This window comes from Solanum tuberosum, unplaced genomic scaffold (assembly GCF_000226075.1).
Source record: "Solanum tuberosum cultivar DM 1-3 516 R44 unplaced genomic scaffold, SolTub_3.0 scf00068, whole genome shotgun sequence".
Lineage (NCBI taxonomy): Eukaryota > Viridiplantae > Streptophyta > Magnoliopsida > Solanales > Solanaceae > Solanum > Solanum tuberosum.
This window is the reverse complement of record NW_006238994.1, coordinates 605,954-627,363: the sequence shown is the minus strand read 5'-3', so window position 1 is coordinate 627,363 and position 21,410 is coordinate 605,954. Positions and strand designations below refer to the sequence as shown.

At 31.1% G+C, this 21,410-nt stretch overlaps 2 protein-coding genes across 2 annotated transcripts in view; both read right to left on the bottom strand.

Moving 5' to 3' along the window:
- Positions 1 to 17,832: 17,832 nt before the first annotated feature.
- LOC102595849 (CST complex subunit STN1) lies at positions 17,833 to 18,493 on the bottom strand. Its single transcript, XM_006345321.2, has one exon. It carries the CDS (start codon positions 18,371 to 18,373, stop codon positions 17,879 to 17,881), a length of 495 nt encoding a protein of 164 aa, XP_006345383.1. The 5' UTR covers positions 18,374 to 18,493; the 3' UTR covers positions 17,833 to 17,878.
- A 915-nt stretch (positions 18,494 to 19,408) lies between these two features.
- LOC102595516 (uncharacterized) overlaps positions 19,409 to 21,410 on the bottom strand; it is a 4,457-nt gene continuing 2,455 nt past the window's right edge. Inside the window, exon 3 of the mRNA XM_006345320.2 lies at positions 19,409 to 19,742. Within this exon, the coding sequence (XP_006345382.1) occupies positions 19,685 to 19,742 (58 nt within the window). The 3' untranslated portion in view covers positions 19,409 to 19,684. The remainder of the gene's footprint in view (positions 19,743 to 21,410) is intronic.

Sequence of the window (21,410 nt, the reverse complement as noted above, 5' to 3'; positions counted from 1 at the left end):
TTTTATAAATCCAACAGATCTATAATACTACCACAGTAATGATTTTCCACGTAATAATAATAATTTTATTTTTTTGATATGTATATATCTAACACAAAAAGAGAAAAAAATGGAAGCGGAGGGTAAGGTGGAGTGGGTAGAATTTTTTTTTTTTTTTTAAAAATAAAATATTATCAGAATTATTATTTGAGGGGGGTGGGGGGAGAGATGAAGTAAAAAAAATTAAATACTTTTATAAAAAATATTTAAACAAAAAAACTAAAACAATATTATTTTATAAAAAAATATTTTTTTTGTGGGATAATAATTTTTTAATTTGTAATTTTAACTAATACTAATAATTTATTTATGGGATAAGGGTCTGAAAAATACCTTAACTTTGGTCGGATTTGCTGTTGCGATACTAAACTTTCATAAGGACCTATTACCTCCCTAGACTATTTAATATCGTATTTTTACCCCCTGAACTATTTAATAGTGTGTTTTAAAGGTATATATGTGCCCACGTGGACACATTACTATTTATAATTTTGCATTATTTTTTATGTCCACGTGATCAAATATATATGTTTAAAATACGGTATTAAATAGTCTAGGGAGGTAATAGGTCCTCATGAAAGCTTAGTATCGCAACAGCAAATCAGACCAAAGTTTGGGTATTTTTCAGACCCTTATCCCTTTATTTATTTGTCAAGGTTGAATGTTTTGTCCGTGTGGATTGTGAGATGTGATTTTATAAAAAAATATTATTTTTGTGGGATAATAATTTTTTAATCTGTAATTTTAACTAATACTAATAATTTATTTATTTGTCAAGGTTGAATGTTTTATCCATGTGGATTGTGAGATGTGGCAATTTTTTAAAATTAAAAGAGAGTGTTATAAAAAGAGAGGTGCGTGTTTCAAACTAATAAGTGATAATTTAGGTATGAAACTCACACTCTCAATAGTTAAGGTATAAACTAGAAAAATGGGATATTTTAGGTGTGTTTTTGTCACTTATCTCTAGTTTTTATATGCTTTAGTTTTCGACTGTTTCATTAGTTCACCGAGCTGATATTTTGTGTCTCGTGAGTGTATAACTAATCTTGTGTTACTCCCTCCGTTTTATTTTAGAAAAAATTACCTAACTACACACCATTTATTATCATATTTTCTTATTTTTCCTACCATTTCAAAATTATCAAAAATCTCCTATTTTACCCATCATTCCCTTTTCCGAATACATTAATTTGAAATCTCATACCTATGATTTTCTTTCCTTTTTCCAAGCCACAAATCTCTCTACAGTTACCTACATTAATCCATTTTTGAATTTCAATTTTTTTTCTTTCCAATTAATGATTTCAAGTTATTCAAGAGATAGATTACTTTCCATCACTTCAATTTTCAATTTCTTTTATTTATTTTTTAGTTTTTTCATCTTAAAAAATTATTGAATTTGTTACTCCCGGTCTCTTTACTGGAAGAGGGGTGGAAAACGTTGCTAATGCAAAGAGTTCATCTTAAAGTGCATTTGGAATTGTTTCAGGAATTTCTAATGGCGGTCTTGATACACTTCATTCCATTGGTTTGATCTTTCAGTATTGGGCTTACCCAATTAATCCGAGAAGGATACATCTTCGTTGCTTTCCGTTGATTAGTTGTTGACTTTTTTCGATCATTTGGTTGTTCATCTTTTTTGATACATATAGGTTCAGATTTTTAATGTATCTAGTTGATTTTGTTTCTTAAACTAATGTATACTGCCTTCGTTTCAACATGATGATACATTACAGTTCTATCATGCACAATATATCGTGGTTAAATATTAGTTTTGATATATAACCTTAATTAGTATTGATACTTGATACCAAAATTCTACCAAATGTATTATTTATTATGTAGCAACCTTTTCATCTACGAATTTCTGATACATATGGATTCTGCTCTCAAACAAAATAAGTGACATAAATAATAATCTATCATGCACTAATTGTTTAGGCATGATACGTAAATCCAAATTTATACTAAAGATATTTGATACATAACAATTACCAAACGGTAATGTATCGATCTCAAACCTAACATTTTATGGGCAACAATTTCTTATTGAATGTATCTAATAGAAATACAACACTTATCAATTTAAACAAGATACATAAATAGTAATATATTGACAAATCTATCCATCTCGAAAACGAAATTCAAAAAACGATTACACAACATTATAAAAGGTATGAATGATCCATCAAAGCTATGCATCTCTTCAACCTTTTTGTTTGTTGTATCAATGCATAACAGATCATTGAAAATCCAAACTCTTGTTTCTTGACCTCAACGAAGTATCAAATCTCTAATTCAGTTGCAATGACTGATTTGAGATTCACAAACCAATATTTTGACCAACAACAATTCTATCACTTTTGTATCGTTCATACATCACCTTAATTTTTTAAATTCTGGAATGTCTCAACAAGATCGACATGTTCATGTTGTATCAATACAATTTGTCGACAAGTTTGATTCAAAAATTGAGATTGTTTTTAAAAGAATGGAAAGAAGAATTTTGGGATCTAAAAACACATTACATATACAACAAACTAGTAATATAGCAATTTGTAATCAGTAATGTATCATGACTTATATATCAATATACAAATTCAAAAATTAAAAAACAGAGGGTATACATAGCAAATCCAAACAACTTGAATCAAAAAAGATATTCGATGAACTTGAAGATTCAAAAGGAAATTGTTTTTCTAACAACAATTTCATCACTTTTGTATTCTTCATAACTCGCCTCTTTACCCCAAAATTTCGACAAAAGTTTTTGAATCAAATCTGAAAGGTTTCTTTGCTGAACAAGGTGGAGCAACTTGAAATTTTGAATTTCTTTGTTGTGGATTTCTCATCGCATGATTGAGAGTAAGAAGAAACGTAAGCGTAATTTCTGGGATTTAATTAGAATTTCTGATTTTATTCCCTTTTTAGCGCAACAAAAGGATTCTTCTTGTATTAGAGTTAATGTATTCGAATGGTGAACTAATGAATCCGAATGGTGACTTACGTATCCGGAAGGTACAAATTTTAAGGGATTATTGTAATTAGAAAAATAATAGGACTATTTTAAAATTATAGTTTCAAATAAGTTGTAGACAATATGTGATGGCTCTAAATTAGATTATCTCCTTAAAAGCAATTTATATACCAATCACATTCAGTTAACCTAAGGTGTTGAGGAGTTTGACAAGACCCTACATGTATATTATAATTTATTGTAATTTATTTGTCCATTAGAGGAGGACTACTACTAAGCCTCGACATACTATACATGTGTAAACAAAAGAAGGGAAAAAGCATAAATTTCCCTCTAAACTTGTCACGAAAAGTCAGTTACACACTTATACTATTATGACAATCTATTACACACCTGAATTACTTAAAAGCGAATTTATTTCAATCCTGACGCATATACGATCAGTCACATAATGAGAAAATGTTTCATACCCGCGCCATGTCATCACTATGTCACTGCCATATCAATATTATGCCAGATTTTAAAAAAATAAATCATGTCACCCAATTTCTTCTTCTTCCATAAGCACCATCAAACCCACCATTAAATCACTACCATTGTTGCTATTATCATCAAATTCGCTTCTCCATCACCATAGATTTCACCACCGGAATCTTTCCACAACCATTGCCATCATAAAAAATCGATAACAAACATTATAAATTTAACTAAATTCACCATCGAAATCATATCACTATCATTGAAATTCATCACAATCATAACCATAAAATTCACCATCCACATCAAAATCACGAGTTTCAATGTCATTATCGAAATTAAAAGTCATACCACCACTAACTTTTCACCCATCACCAAACCCACCACAAAAAATTATCACAATATACAAATTTTATTCAAGCTCAAAGAGGAAAATTGTGAAAACTTGCAATATTTATTTGCAAATATTTTAGTCAGACAATTGAAAAACTAGTGCTCGATTTACTATTACTGATTTTGAAGAAAATCTAGAGAGGATTTTTCTGAGAGAGAAGAAAGATCTATGACCATACATTAAAAAAATGAATTTTGTGCAAAATCCCAGAAACTTTTTACACAAAAAAAGTAAGATCCTGAAAATTTTCTTATTTCAAATGCTCAAAATCAACAAAAAAACACAAAAATAAATTGAATAATCCGTTCTTGACTTGACAAATTTGAGTGTGAATAGTAAGGATTGACCAATTTTAGATATCTCACCAGAATTCTTTTTGAATAGTGAATATAATTAATTGAAAAACTTCACGATCTTTGCGATGAGCTTCTATCCCGCAATATTATTTTCTATTTTTCTCTTGAAAATTTATCATGAAAAAAAAACTATTTTTCACATTAGCCATAGCAAAAAAAGTGTTTGTGATAAGAAAAAAATGGAGGAAGAAGAAAAATAGGATAATGTGAAGGAGAAGGGTGGGGGTGGGAAAAATTTACCCTTTTTTTCCCGGAGAAGGCACAAGTACCCCCTAGACTATGACCGAAATTCCAGAGACACACTTTAACTAAACTAATGTCCTATTACCCCCCGAACTCATTTTATATATAATATTGTACACCTTTTGGCTTATGTGGCACAACCCGTGACTCCACGCAATTGAGGCGCGTGGGAGATATTTGGAAGCCACGTAAGCCAAAAAGGTGTACAAAATTTAAAAAAAATGAGTTCAGGGGGTAATAGGACCTTAGTTTAGTTAAGGTGTGTCTCTAGGATTTGGGTCATAGTCTAGAGAGATACTTCTACCTTTTCCTTTTTTTTTTACTCAAACGTGCCTTTTTGATTTTTTTATTTAATCTTATTTCCATGTCAGCTTTCAGGGTGGTATTAAATTCACATTTGAGTAGTATAAGTGTGTAATAAATCGCCTTAATAGTTTAAGCATGTAACTGATTTTTTGGTACAACTTCAGAGGTGAATTTATGGCTTTTCCCACAAAAGAAAGGTACTACTATAAAAACGTTTACATAAATATTAAATTTTTATTAGAATGTTGTTAGTGTTATAAAATTTTGGGAGAAAGTACGATAACGTTTTACTTTAATGTGGGATAGTTGTGATAATTGTGTCTGCTTATAAAAGATTAAAATTTGCCTTTTTAAATATTTCAAGTATTGCAACAAGCAATATTATATACTTCCTATGTCCATTTTTATTTGTTATGGTACATTTTTCGAAAGTTAATTTGACTAATTTTTAAAGTTAAATTAGATTACATTAATTCAATTTTAAACAAAAAAATTACATATTCAAAAACTATAAGAAAAGTATTATAAATTGCACTTTTTTGTATATCAATATGATGAAAAAATACATTGTAAAATATTTTTCAAAGTTTTTATAGTTTGACTCTAAAAAAAGAAGGGAAAATTGTATATAATAGCAAACTATTAATTCAAATTAAATGCTATAACCATAGTTTGATTTAATTATAACCCGTAGCAAAATGTTGTCATTTGCCTCTCTCCTTGAAATTCTCGCTCGCCACTCTCCCTGTCTCTCTCTCCAGTCTCTCCCTCGCCTCTCTCACTTTATACAAACACAAATGTATAAATTGTGTTTCTGTTTGTATAAAGCGAGAGAAAGTTGTATATACACATGCAAATATATATATCTTCGCCCTATACACTTATAATTATACAATACAAATCTCCCCCTGCCTAGTTCTCTTTTGCCTTTCTCTCTTTCTCGCTTTATACAAACACAGATTATACAAAATACAATGTATAATTTGTGTTTGTATAAAACGAGAGAGAGAGAGATTTGATATAGAAACGTTTTATTTCGATTCAATTGTATACAATTTCAAATTTTATGCAGATATACAAACACATAAAATTGAATTGAGAAGCTGCCAGTGATTTTATACAAATCTGATGCCCCCAACGATTTATACAATCTGATGCTCTATAGCAAACATAAAATTTGTTATGGAACACAATTATGCAAACTATAACTATAGTATACAAATATGATTTTTATGTTTGCTAAATGTGAAAGTTGCTCTAAAAAGAAACTATGACAATTAAAAGTATATATTGAAGCAACACAACTATTTCAATATCAAATTCTTGACCCAAATTTTATTATTCTAATTTTATTTTATTTTTCATAAAAAAAGTTACAATGTTGATATTCAAATTTTCATATTTGCCATCAAGTTTAACAGATAAAAGTTCATAAATATTTTCAGTAGGGACTAAAAGTGTTAATCTTTAGCAAATTTAAAGAACTGAAACTTCAAATGCACACATAATAACTACTTTTATTAATTTGTAATAAATTGAAAGGACCAAAATTGTTGAGTGCGTATTTTGAAAAAATATTTTGAGTCTAACCTCAACCTAAGACACAATTTTTGTCATTTTCTCGATGTAAAGTTGTGAGATTTGTGTAGATTCTAGATTGATAAAATTAACGAACTAAACTCCTAAATGAAACATGATATTGGCTCACATGATTTATTTACTTAAATTTATACTTCAATTAAGTACGATACATTTTTTATTACCCAATAAATTTTATCTATCGTCAAAACTCATTAAGTCCAACGTATAACTACCTCAAAAATTAGTAGACAAATAGATGTCTTTGTGATGACAAATTACTTGTAATCAAGTATGTATATATCATGGACAAGTCCCTATTAATTATTCAATTGACCATATTTCATAAGAACATAACGATTTCAAATACGTCAGAAGTTATCTAATTATGAAACACTATTATATTCTTATTTAATTTCATATGAAGATTATGGATGAAGAATGCATGTGTTTCATCAATCAAAGGAACTTTCTTCGTCGGTTCCCTTTCTTACAAAATGATTCGTACAAATCCAACAAATCTAGCTATAATACCACCATAGTAATGATGTCCACGTCAAGTGTCTCAGTAGGAAAGATAAAACTGGAAAAATTCCCAACACTTTTTAATGATTATATTACAATTGTTGACCACTAATATGTTATAATTTCAGCCGATGATAACGATATCCCTTTTATTTTATATAAATATCTGAGTGATTCAAATGTTTAAAAATTGTAATTATAAGTCTTTATCGATCATTCATCATATGCGAAACTTCGTGATTATTGTATCCTCTATTTCTTGGTAAACAATTCATTCATTAAAAAAGCTAAATTTGGTATATGTTGTGTGAACGCAGGGACAATTTTTTAGCGACGACAATTAGGTAGAACTCGTTAATATGGGTTAGGCTTGTTGGACCGGCCTGACTTAATCCGTGATTTGATAGATTTGGATTAAATTTTTTTGGAGTCCAGTTAAGAAAAGGGCTTGTTAGCCCGATCTGAATAAGTCTGCTGATTTGCGGGGCTTGAAAAATATGGGTAGGGCTGCCTCGTGGGTCAACTAAAATTAATTAAAAAATAAAAATAAAATAGAGAATTAAAAATAACAATCGTCCAAACTCAAAATCTATTTAAAGTTTTAAATATTAAAATTTAAATACATATTATGTTTATAAATATGTAGTACATAAAATAAAAATTCCCTAAAATTTCTTGGGAATCACTGCGTAGGTCGTAACCAATGGAATATTGACATATTTTTTTGGTTTTTTTTATGATCATTAAAAAATAATTAGGTTAATATTGCTTTTAGCTATTTATATTTTTACTAGAAATCAAACTTAATAAATATTATAAATATAATTTTATTTCTGGATTTGATTAACAAATAGTAACACTAACACCATGTATTGACTTGTCGATATTTATGATAATATTTTTAAATTATAATGATTTAATTGTTTTTAAATATGTTTTTTAATAAAGTGGGTTGCCCGGCACAATCCGTAGCCCACGTACTTGTGGGTTGGACTGAAAGTTTTTTGGCCCACAATAAAATGGGCCAATCCGGCCTGACCCTTCAAGTTTCAAAACATGTATGGGTAAGTCGCACTGGGGTGGGTCAGCCCATATTGACAGCTCTATAATTCGGGGAAGTCATGATTTGATTTAAATTAGTTATTTTAATAAAATCAAAATTAGATCAATTTAGTTGATATTTAAATTTCTAAAAATAAAAATAAAAAATAAAATAAAAGGCACCAATTTAGTGCAATTTTTCGATTTATAAGTAGCTAATGATCATGAATTGATAATAGTTAAATAACGGAGACACAAGAGAATTATTTCAAAATGACCATTGTGAATCAACAAGTTTCTCTATACTATCATAAGATAAATGTATCCTGATCTTTTATTATTCTTCAACATTATTCCAAAAATCAAAGGATGCAATCCTTTGAAAAGTAGATAAATGTCTTAGCAAAGAAAATAAAAAAGGGCAATATTACACCACACCACATATAGACCACTAGATTTAGAGTGTTGGATCTAGGCATATATATATACACTTTAAAATATGAATTTAAAAGTGGTGTAGTGCATGTGAAAAAGAAGTAGACCCAAATCAAATTAATGATTACGAGGTACTCCTATAAAATATCATAATTATTTATGAAAAATATCATACGTTCAAATTATAAAATTTATGTATACAATTTAATTATCTACTCAATTGGGTTATTTTTTCCGTTATTTTTAGTAAAAATCAAAATATAATTATATTATCCATTTTTAAAATTTACATTATAATATATCATGAATCGTTCTAAAAGAGAATTCACTCTTTATTAGGAATTCCCCCACCCCTCCTTTTTTTTTTTTTTAAATCTCAAGCTCGAAATCACTAAATAAAAATGAAGGAAGGCTGTACTATATTCAAGGATATCCTTTTATTCAACCATATCGGGATATAGAAGCTTCCTCTGCCGGCCTTCCTTCTTAAATTTATATTTATCAAGGAATAAGGTCACAATAAGCCAAACATGAAATATCAAATGAAATACTAAAATATTACATCAAATTAAAGTCACAAGTATATGTATATACTTAATCCCATTCTTTATTTATTCAGTGAATTAAGCACTTGATCAGATATTTGCATAGTAACAATTACATGGATGCAAGAATTGCTATTGCCATAGTATTTATAATTAGTATTGTTTTTTGTTTCTTATCTTGTTTAGTCCGTAGAAGGAACTTACACCGAAAAAATGCTCAATCTCAAAGCAGAACAGGAGATGGGAACATGGAAGTTTTAGTAGGAGCCACTGCTGGTGTTGCTGTTGCTGCAACGTCCGTTGCAGCAAACAGCAACACTACTACTACTGACGATGAGCGTAAGCGTAATGAGGTAACTATTGACCAAGTAACTGCTGCTGCTGAAGAAACTGCAAACGCTTCACAAGGTTGTTGCTGTGGTGGTGGTGATGGTGGATGTTGTGGTGGTTGTGGTGGTGGAGATTAAAAGCCTTGTTAACACCTTTTTGTATTTTGGGTTTATTTTCACATATATCGCTGAATTTTATCTACTATATCACTTTTGTATGTTTAAAAGTATATATACTTTTTAGTTATTTTAATGTGATATAATATGTATAAAGATTGATGAATTTAAATATGAATAAAGATTGATGAGCATGCATGTATGTATGTAATTAACATTTAATTTGTTTTTCTTCCTCTTATTCTAGTTCGTTTATATATGATTTACTTTTCCGTTGTTTCATTACTTCACCGAGCCGATGTTTTGTGTATCCTGAGTGTAAGGTGTACTAATTGTATCAATTTTTTCTTTTCATTTTATGTGAAATGAAAATATCTACCACTTATTTTCGACCATAAATTTAAAAAAGTTTCATTTCTTTCTTAAATTTCATGCTGAATCAAACTAACTCATATAAAATGGAACCGAGAGAATATATTTTATCCAATAAGAAAAGGACTCAATTAAAAATATACGTGGAGAATTTAAATTGTAAATTTGTAATAGACTATATTTATATTTTTACGGATAGTTTGTGCAACACCTATACAAACTAAATTATTTTTGCCCGTGTGCATACAAGCCCAATATTTACCTTATTATTATTGTGTATTTCATTCATATAATAGTATTGTATTTTGTATTAATCTAGCTTATCGTTAATATATAAAACTTTCACAAGTTTTTTTGCCATCTGAATTTGCATCATGCTGTTTTAACAGCTTTGAATAATAATATCAACCACACAGCACTGCATGACTTAAGCGTGTTACTGAAAATCGAGAAATTGATGTAAGAATTTTGAGCTCCAAAATAATGACGTAGCAACTCTTTTCTATCCGCACTTTTTCTCAAAATGAGAAAGAAATTGAAGTAATTATGGGAAAATCCAACATGAGTGAAATATAAATTATTTTCTAGATAGATTTTGATGTGTATAAGCTTCACAAAGCTTGTTGCAATCTTGCTTCTCGAGACTTGTATAACTGATATTTATTGGAGCTATAATAACATTTTGATATGCCATTCAACCATTAATTTATTTCACTTTACTTTCTATCATTAAAGATCACAGATAAAAACATATGAAAATGTCTCTATACTTGCTCTAAATTACTCGCAAACAAAAAGTTTTAAAAAAAACTCCAATTTTAAAATATCATTTTTCACTTTGAAATTAAAAATTACTTTTTTCAAATTTCACAATGAAACATGGCCAAACGCCACTAACATTCTAGACAATGTTGGTTTCACCAACTCCTCTAGCATAATGAGGACTCATAAAAATTCCACATGCAGCTCAAAGGACTTTAACCATTCTGATCTACATATATTAGAATGAAAGAAATTCTAAGAAAACCTAATTAATGCGTCAAAAGTATCAATTTTCACGGACCACAATATCAGCTAACGAAACTACTTAAGCTCCCAAAATTGAAGAAAGAAAATTCGAAAGTGTTATGCAAGTTAAAAGTGCCGATTTTCATAATCCACAATATTAACTACCAAAACAACTTAATTAGGCTCCAATAATTTGAAGGAACAACTAACCAGAAAAGCAAAACTATCAAAACTCACAACAATGGTGAGCACTCAATCAAAATGAAACAGAGAAGCCATGAAAGGCAATTGAGAGAGAAGAGCTGTGAAAACTGTATTTTGGGGAAATAAAAAATTATTGTTTCATTGATCATTCAAGGATTATATACATGATACTGAGAACCTTCTAGAAGAATCAAATACACAGAAAATATCCTAACTAACTAACTGACATATGAACTAACTAACAAACTATTATGTTATGACTAATTGAGTTGTAGGTTAATTGGTAGCTAGCTAACTATTATGACTAAGCTAGTGATTAATTTAGTTGTAGTAGTTGTCAATACCCCTCCTCAAGTTGGTGGTGATGATCTCACAAGCAATTTGGATTGGAAAAGAAGAGCTCTGGTTGTTTCTAGCAAGTATTTGGATTTTCTTTCTACTATGTTGTTTTGTTGTGGTGTATAAGGATAACTTTTCTGGTGTGTGATGCCTTTGGCTTGAAAGAACTTGTTTGTTTCAGTGTTATTGAACTCCAGTCCATTATCAGATCTAATGCACTTGATAGTTGTTTTAAATTGATTTTCTACCATGTTTATGAGGGTTTGGAGAACTTGTAATGCATTACTTTTGGTGTTCAACAAATGTGTCCAGGTGACCCTACTGTAATCATCCACAAGGGTGATAAAGTATTTGTAATTGTCATATGTAGGTACATGGTATGACCCTCATAGATCAACATGAAGAAGGTCAAAAATTGCATTAGATTGAGTTGTGTTGTGGTTGAAAGGTAACTTGGTTTGCCTTGCCATAGGGCATATTATGCACAGAAAAGGTTGTTTAGGGGAAAATTTGACTGGAATAGTAGTTATATTTCTCATTTTCACAAAAGGCACATGGCCAGGTCTATTATGCCACAACAAGTCTACACTATTTTTAGGAAACTCAAGAGATGTATCTTTATTCAACACATTTGCATTAGTAAAAGTACAAGAACAAACAAAGACATCAGGAACTTGTACCTTCCTAGTGGTAAACACATTACATTTTCTAACACATGATTTATTGTATACTGAAATTGGAAAGGAAGAACTTTTGTCTGGAAAAGAAGGACTCGTGACTCTTATGAGACAGGCAACTACACATAAAAGCATTGGCATCAGCAGTATCCTTCAAGAACTTTCCATACATGTAATAAATGCCATCCTTTCTACTACCAAATGCCTGAGGCCTCTTCAATGAAGGGGCCTGTAACAGACAAGTTGTATTAGTGAATAAAATCATGTACTTCATTGAAGAGATCAAAGAATGAACTGAAATGAGATTATACTTGAAAGAGGGAACATGAAATACTTTATTTAAGATAATCTTAGATGTAATAGGTGCATCACCATACTTTGACCTTATATCCATTAGGGAGTGCAACAAGTATAGGGTAAGGCAATGTTTGGACATTTGTTAGGGAAGATTTGTTAAAGGTCATATGGTTTGAAACTTCTAAGTCAATGATCCATAAATCAGTGCTTGATCTAAAACATTTGCATGAAGCACTACCAAAATCAATAGAAGAGGTGCATAGTACTATACCTGCAAAATTGTTAGACTCAACAACAACCTTGGAGTCCTCTCCTGAATATCAGTCTGGAAATGCTGCAGTAGACTCATGATCTGACCATATTGCTCATGTGTGATGGTAGCAATTGGGTTGTTGTTGCCCTGTGAGCAGTCTTCTTCCCCATGTGTATCAGGTGTTGTGTCATGTGCATTGGCCATAATTCTGCTTTCCTTGAAATTTTGATAATTGTTTTGCCTGTACTGTAGTCCATTGTTATGATTGTTGGACTGGTGATTAAGAATGTTGTTCCTTGGAGAATATCCATGTATCTTATAGCACTTCTCCTTAGTATGTCCTTGTTTCTTACAGAACTCACAGATTATGACTCCTCTATTGGTGTTATTACTTGAGAAAAAACCACTGCCTGTATAATTGTTGCTACCTAGATTGTTGCTACTTGAAAAATTTGTTCTATAAGCTCTTCCACATGTTGATCCTCTGCCAGTATTGGTGAAAGCATTTAGAGAAGTTGACTCCATAGGTATACGATTAGCAGGCCTAAATTCCCTTTGTTTCTCCTCATGGATCAACAAGGAAAAGGCTTGTGCCATGGAGGGAAGAGGATTCATCATGAGTATATTACCCCTGATCACAGTGTATACTTCATTCAATCCCATAAGAAATTGTATCAATCGTCTATCCTGTTCAGATTTATGCATACTCTCCTTAGCACCACATGTGCATAAGCAAGTACATAGGCTCTTCGCATTCAAAGTACTCAATTCCTCCCACAACGTCTTCATCCTTGTGTAATAGACAGTGATGTCTAGAACACCTTGTGTTAAGTCATCAATTTCCTTCTGTATCTGATACAATTTTGCACCATTGGTTTGGTCATATCTATCTTCCAGCTCCTTCTGAAGTTCAGCAGAATTATTGACATATTCTACACTATCTGAGATTTCTTTGGTCAAGGAATTCAATATCCATGATGTTACCATATCATCACATCTCTGCCATTGGCGAGATTGAGGTGAATTCTCAGTTGGCTTCACACAGCTCCCATCAATGAAACCAGACCATCCCTGGGTGTTATTTGAAGGATGAACATAAAGAGCACTGTTTGTGTCAACTCCAGCAGTAGCAGCTACCACATGATGTACATCAACATCTCCATGATGAAAAAAAACTTCAATTGAATCTGAAAACAGAAATACTAGATCTAGAAGATCGAGGAAGAAAGGAATCGAAACAGGTACAACCAACAAAGCTCCGATACCATATCAAAACTCACAACAATGGTGAGCACTCAATCAGAATGAAACAGAGAAGCCATGAAAGGCAATTGAGAGAGAAGAGCTGTGAAAATTGTATTTTCGGGAAATGAAAAATTATCGTTTCATTGATCGTTCAAGAATTATATACATGATACTGAGAACCTTCTAGAAAAATCAAATACACAGAAAATATCTTAACTAACTAACTGACATATTAACAAACTAACAAACTACTATATTATGATTAATTGAGTTGTACGTTAACTGGTAGCTAGCTAACTATTATGACTAAGCTAGTGATTAATTTAGCTATAGTAGTTGTCAATAAAAACAACAGCACGAGAAGAAGACAACAACAATGTGCGTTCTTTAGGAGCTTATTTCCGTCCATGGGCTTCATCTCTGGAAGAGATTTCAAAATCGAGCTCAGACTTATTTATGGATGGTAGAAATATCATCTTTGGCCATAAAAGAAAAGAAAATATTTTTGTCTCTTCAGTTCAGGTCTCCATAACTTTTCCGCATGGTTTATATATATATCAGAAGAACGAAAGTTATATTTTTTATCATCATCAGAGACAAAATTAAGTAAGGAAGCAATAAACACAAAAAAAAAAATAGGCAATTAAAAAAACAAAGGCCAAATTCAAATTTAATCAGCTTCAATGCAAATACCACATGCAATATCCATGTCCAAAAAGAAAATTAACTCTTTACATACATTAAATGTATAAAAAATCCAAACCAGAATGCATGTGATTTCTTGTCCAAACAAGAAGGTTGATAAAAACACATCTTTAGTTTTTTGTTTTGTTATTCTTCAGTTTGAAGGTAGTCCTTATGAAATCAATTTTTCAATTGCCCTTTTTATTCGTAAGTGTATAAGTATTCTGAACGACTTCGCTTCTATTTAAGCACAATTCTTCAGACAGTTGTTCTTCACTTTAAACTGCACATTTACTCTCAAACTCTCTTGACTTAGAGTTGTTCTTCACTTCAAACTCCACATGACTCGAACTCTTTTTACTTAGAGTTCTACTCTAAGAATGTTGTTAAGTGCAATTGACATCCAATTTGGTGATATAAGTGAAAGTATTATCCTTCTACTTTTAATTAAATTGAGCAAGTTTTAGGAAAAATCGAAATTTATTAACGAATAAATATTAGTAATGTTAATTTGTGGTGTTGATAATCTAATGATGTGAAAATATATAATATTTGCATAATCGTATATAACACTTAAACTAATTCAATTTTGACAAACGACACTATAAGTTATGTACCAACATATATAAATAATTAATTAACAACTCCACACTAATTTGTTAAATAATTTTATTTTCATAGATCAAGTAATACTTGATAAAAATATTCATATCTGTTGGTGTAGTTTGACGATGAGAAGAATTAAGAAAAAAAATCAAATTAAATGAACACTGCTAAAACTTTTTAGCTTAAAAATATTGTTATCGATGTCAATGATCTCACCAACGCAATTCTGATAGAATCATATAACATTGTACTTTACATATAATTTAAACCGTGATATATTTTTAATTCTATAAGAAAACATTAATTTATTATGAAAAACTGATAAATATATCTTCTAGAGCATATGAATGTGAGTCTTCAAAACTTAATTTTCGATACTCTTCTACAGGTGGAAAGGAAGAAAATAAAACTTCAAGGAGAAAAAAAGTCATGTGTTGATAATTAATTTTATATAATGAATATATATGAATGGTAGCAAGTGATGTAGACAAATTATAAGGCCAATATAACATTAATGTTATAAATCCAATAATTTATAAGCTAGTTTGTTGTATTTTTGGGTATCAATCAATTATATCATTGGCTTTTGATATCAGTAATGAAATTACTTTGTTCGTAACGTTTAATTTTGATCCGACGTTGAATTATCATATTCCTCTGTCCCTATTTACTTGTCCACTTTTCTTTTTATAGTTGTCCCTAATTACTTGTCCATTTTGACAAATCAAGAAAGGACGAATTATTTTTTTCTATTATACCCTCAATTAATTACATTGAAAAAGGTAGAACTTTTTGAAAATATTAAATTTTTAATTCATCCACCTCATAATTAATAGGGGTAAAATGGTAAATTCACTATGTCAATAATTATTTTCTTAATAGGTGTGCCAATTTAAAAGTGGACAAGTAATTAGGAACAGAGGGAGAACATATTAAAATTGGTCAAAAATATGACAGTTCATGTCAATCAGGGGCGGCTCAAACCCGATGGTGGCCTAAGGCCAAACTCAAACTAGAGGCCTTAAAAAAATTATAAATATTTTTATTTTAAATCTATTTTTCTATTTTTTTAGATGCAAAGTTGTTAATATTTTTTGTGTAGTCAATCTCTTCTAATAATTCTTTTTCAATCGATAATATAGTCAAACCACTTAATCTTTCTTGAGACATTGTCGATCTTAAATAAGATTTTATTATTTTTAATTTTTAAAAACTTCTTTCAGTTGAGGCGACTGTTACGGGAATTGTTAACATTATTCGATAAGCAATGTAAGCATTTGGAAAAGAATCAAGTCTTTTTATTTGATTGAGTATCTCAATTAGAGTATTGTCTTCTACTTTTATGATTTCCCTTAACAAATGATCTCAATTTCTTCCCACTAAATAGAAAACCAAAAATATTTTCATATACTTCAAATTGTTCAAATCTATTTTGAAGTGAAAAGATGGCTTGGTCTACTATGTATAAGAAGTAATCAACTCTAAATGATTCGGGCTGCTGCAATATATTTTTCTCCAAATTTAAAATATAAATTATCAATAGAACAAGTAAAATTCTTAAGCTTTGAATAAGAGAGATGTAAGATTAGAATTTAGAGAAGAGAAGTGAGAATAAATAGAAGAGATGAAGGGAGGAGGATAGAATATATAAAAATAAAATTAGAAAAAAAATAACTTGTACATTAAAAAAAAGTACACAACATTTTATTGAAAAGTTAAAAAGTCATAGTCATAACTCATATATATCACTTCAGCCGTTTGCAATTTTTTCCCAACCGTTTGCATTTTTTTTTCCATTCGTTTGCATTTATTATTGTCTTCATTCTAATTTTTTTTAAATTTAATCTTACCTAATTACTAAAAAATGGGGCCCTAAATTGGGGGCCTAAGGCCAAGGACTTTTCCTTAAGTCTAACCAGCCGCCCCTGTTCATCATCTTTCTTTATAAATCTTCTTTCATATTCTCATAGTTGGTATGTGGAAAGACAAGAGAGAGATATTCTCCCTCCTAAAATATCTGGTGTTTGTGCGTTTTAACTTTTATTTGAATTTCTGTCAGTTTTTGTGAGATTAGTTTTTTATTACTCCAGAAGAACTTGTGAGGAATACAACAGGTGAAATATTTTTTAAGAATAATATCTTTGACACACCTTAAGTTATAAGAATTTCCTACAAGTATTCGTGTTAAAGTATTTTTTTTTGTAAGATTTTCAATATTTAGTTGGTCACGAATATTAGGATTGCATTTAATTAAGATGATGGATAAAATCATTATTATTTTCATAATATTTGGTTCTTTTTTTTCCCTTCTATTATGTTGTATTATTTTATCCCGCCTAAACTGTGGAAGGAAATTACAGCAATCTGAAATTGAATTAGGCGATTCTGCTGAGGCAATTGTTACCATTACACAAGGTTGCTGTTGTGGTGGTGGTGACAGTACTTGTGATGGTGGTCCTGGTGGTAATTGCGGCAGTGCTGTTGATGGTGGTCTTGGCGGCGGTTAATTAACACCTTGTTTGGATGGTTGTTGCCCATTGTATTGTATTGTTTGTTTAGATTCAATGTTTGTTTCGATTGTTATTTAAATTGTATTGTATTGTATCGTATCGTTTAAATCCATTGCTAGGTAATGACGAGAAGTCCATTTTGTGTAACGATCACTACCTTAATATTTTCTTCTCATTTTTATCTTTTACTTATTATTTAATAATCCAATTTTATCGACATTATATAACGACTGAAAACGACACAATCAGGTAAAATATATTAAGAATCGAGATAAAACATTAAGCATCATTTTGCATAATCCACACAATTTACACATGTCATGTTGAAGGAAGGACTACAACTTTGTCATAACAATTTCGGGCCAACCTTAAACAATCTAGCCAATGCAGAATCTGTGAGTTGGGATCCCTCTCTATAACAACATCAGAAACAGTAATCTGAAGATTACCTCTATACCTACTGATCTTCCCGCGAACTCGACCAATAACCCCAAGTTGGATTTGGGAAGCAAAATCAGCGGCCATCTGGGCAATTAGTCGAACATTTGATGGGCAACGACGGGAAAAGTGATGCGAACTCTCATGATTGAGCCATAGGATACAAGGTATGCAACCAGTGCCATCATCAATGTCGAACTTGATAAATCTGTTGGGCTTGAAATCTCTGCTTACGACGATACCTACTGTCTCTGCGCGCGAGAGGCGTCTCCCCTTGCGAAAAAAAATGGTGGATTCGTGGGGGATTGGTTTCAGAGTAAGAAAATCGAACGCCAAGAGCTTGACGTGTGTATTGACAAGCTGTAGAGCATCCATTAATGGAGCTTTCTTTTTGACGGAGCCGTCTCCTCTAATGAAGAAGATGACTTTTTACCCTAACTATTCATCCCTTGCTTGCTAAATCCTATTATGTCTTTGGAAACAATTAATGTTGAAATCGGGTTAATTTGGGTTTTTCATCCAATTAAAAGGCATAAATAATGAAATTAGTAACGACAGGGGTAAAATTAACTTTATATTAACGGCAAAGATATACTCAATCAATAAAACAAAGTTGAGGGGTATTTTTGACCCTTTTCCCTATTTAAAACTACAAATTCTTGACATATTTAAAAATTGAATTTGGTGCAGAAAATGGAGATTTCCCAAGCTAATTCTACACCTTTATACCCTAAAACCCAAATTATGGATCTACTGCTCTGATGTTTACAGTCTAGTCAACTGGTAGGAGGACCTATGGATGTCCTCCTGGACAACTTTAAAGGGTCGTTTGGCTAAGAATAAGTTATTTCGAGATAAATTATTTTGACTCGGAATAAATTACCCCACCACGTATACAGAATATCGTATTTCATCACTATGGTATAAATAGTGGATAAATAATTCAAAGACTACATAATAGCTCCAACTAAACACATGATAACAATATTGCTTGGCTTGTCATGGCACAACTGGCTTTTTTGCTCGTCGTTGGGCACTATTGTCTGTCATGTTTGGAATAACCACAAAGCTTATTTATGCACCAAACATTATGATTCATGCTACTGTTACAACTTACATGGCTGATGTTTCAAAGGCTATATAACGTTAGTCTCAAAACATGTATCAAATAGTTGTGTTGAGATGAAGAACAAATTGATGGCCATCTTGCTTGCTAATGGCCACCACTGTGTCCGCCCCCCAAAAGCTAACGAAACTGAAAACACAAGTATAACTATAAAGGAGTTCTAAGTGGAACAAAAAAATAGCAAGATTGGATCATGTACACAATTTCAGGCAGCTTCTTAACGAGTGCAATAATCAAACAAATCCTATGAAAAACAAGACTGAATGCAGCAGTAAGCAGGGTTATTCAATTCAATATAATGCTTCAATCACTCAGATGATGCATGCCTAGCAATTACACATTCTGAGAACCAATCAACACACTAATAAGAATGTATGGTTGCAGAAATTCTGTACAAAAAGTAGTCCATCACTTCAACCTCAACCAGAACTGCTGAGAGCCATCCCAGAATCAATATAACCAAATATCTTACAACATTTCTGTTAATTTACTAGAATCTGATACAGAATCCACTTAAACTACAGTTAGGTCAACAGAGACCTCTGTCACTGTGTGTGCAACTAAGACGAGGTCTTCTTCCGAAATAGCTTGCTGATGTCTTCTGTAACAATATTGCTCCTGCACAAGTTAATTAAAGCATCTATTAGCCATCATAATTAAAACATCTGTTACTTGCAGAAAATTAAAAAAAATGGCTCCCTAGGTGGTATTAGGATCGTCTATTAAAGGATGATTACGTCATATAATCCACAAGTGCTTTATCCACTTTTAGCATTAGAAAGATTATTGGTCACGACTCACGTATTACCACAGCTATACGATAATTTCTGAGAACTTAACTCTCTTTAGATGGTGTGATGCAAATCCAACTTAAGACATGATGTCAAAGGAAACTTACGATGTCATGTAATTCCTAAAATTTTCATTTCTCTATACCATTCTTTTTTAGTAACTCCCTTGCTGTTTGACCCTTGTTTTTCATCTTTCTATGCTCTTTTCATGCTCAAACATTTTGTAAAGCATTGCCTACCATAAGCTCCCAATAATTCACCAATTCCTATGTCTAATTGGCCCCCAGTCTGTGCTACTTTGACCATGGAAACAGCTGACTTTCTTAGGTTTTGGGATTAAGTGGTAGACAATAATGTTGAATCTACGGGTCCACACAGGAGAGTAATTTAAGGGCCATCTACCAGAAATTCATCCTTCTCCTTCTCGCTAATCAATAACCATGTAGGAGCAGTAATTTGATGGGTCCTCTGCCATAATTACTTCTTTCGCCTTCTGCTTGCATTTCTCTCATTTGCTATTCTGTGCTACGTCTTCCTACCATAGGATCCAGATATTTTTCATTTCAATTTCCCTGCGGATATGCTCTACTCTGCTTCTGTTTCGTTACTCTACTCTAGTTATGCCAGAGGGAACTAGAGTATAAAATAATGTTAAACGGAGTGTATTAGTAATACTTGCATTAATATACATAGTCTACTTTTATGCATTGTTTGGTTTGGTGTATTAAAAATAGCATGCATTGCATAAAAATAATTATTTACAGAGATACCCTTCACAATTATGGTGGAAAAGATGTAAAAATGATTTTGAGGGGCAATGGGGTCTTTAATCATGCTAATCCATGCATTAAAACCCTTGCATTACTAATACCTAGAAATCCATGGTATTAGTAATACACAATAAAGTGTATAACTAATGCGTAGCATGAAAAAGTGCAACAAACAAGGTATAACTAATGCAAAGAGTTAATGCGTGCATTATTTTTGCTAATACACTCTACCAAACGACCCCTTAGAGAATTGGACATTATCCTTCAGGAGGATTTGGCAAAACATAATAAGAACCAGGGGCGGCTCAACAGATCTTGTGGCCTAAGGCAAAATTATATTAGGAGGCCCTTAAATTTATTTTATAAAATTTATACACTAACAAGAAAATCTATTTTCTACCCAATAGATTAATCATTTAAGACAAAAAATATCAAATTTCACACAAAAAAAAAAAGAAATGAAGAAGAGTACAAAAAATAAAAGTGATGGATTATCGATGTTAAGCTTCAAAACTCAAATAAAAATTTTAATTTGGCTATCATCACAAATAAGAAAAAGAAAAGAACATACATAACTTAATAGTTGAAGTTTTGAGCATGGATAGTAACAAAACTATCCAAATTTCTGATCAATTTAAATGATATAATTCATTCCATTAAGTAGCACTCATTGGTGAATATCTAAAACAAATTATAAAATTTTCATATAATATATTAAATTAAAA

Bases quoted from the DNA above. Each gene is read 5' to 3' on its own strand.
- LOC102595849 (XM_006345321.2), bottom strand. From the start codon at position 18,373: ATGGATGCTCTACAGCTTGTCAATACACACGTCAAGCTCTTGGCGTTC.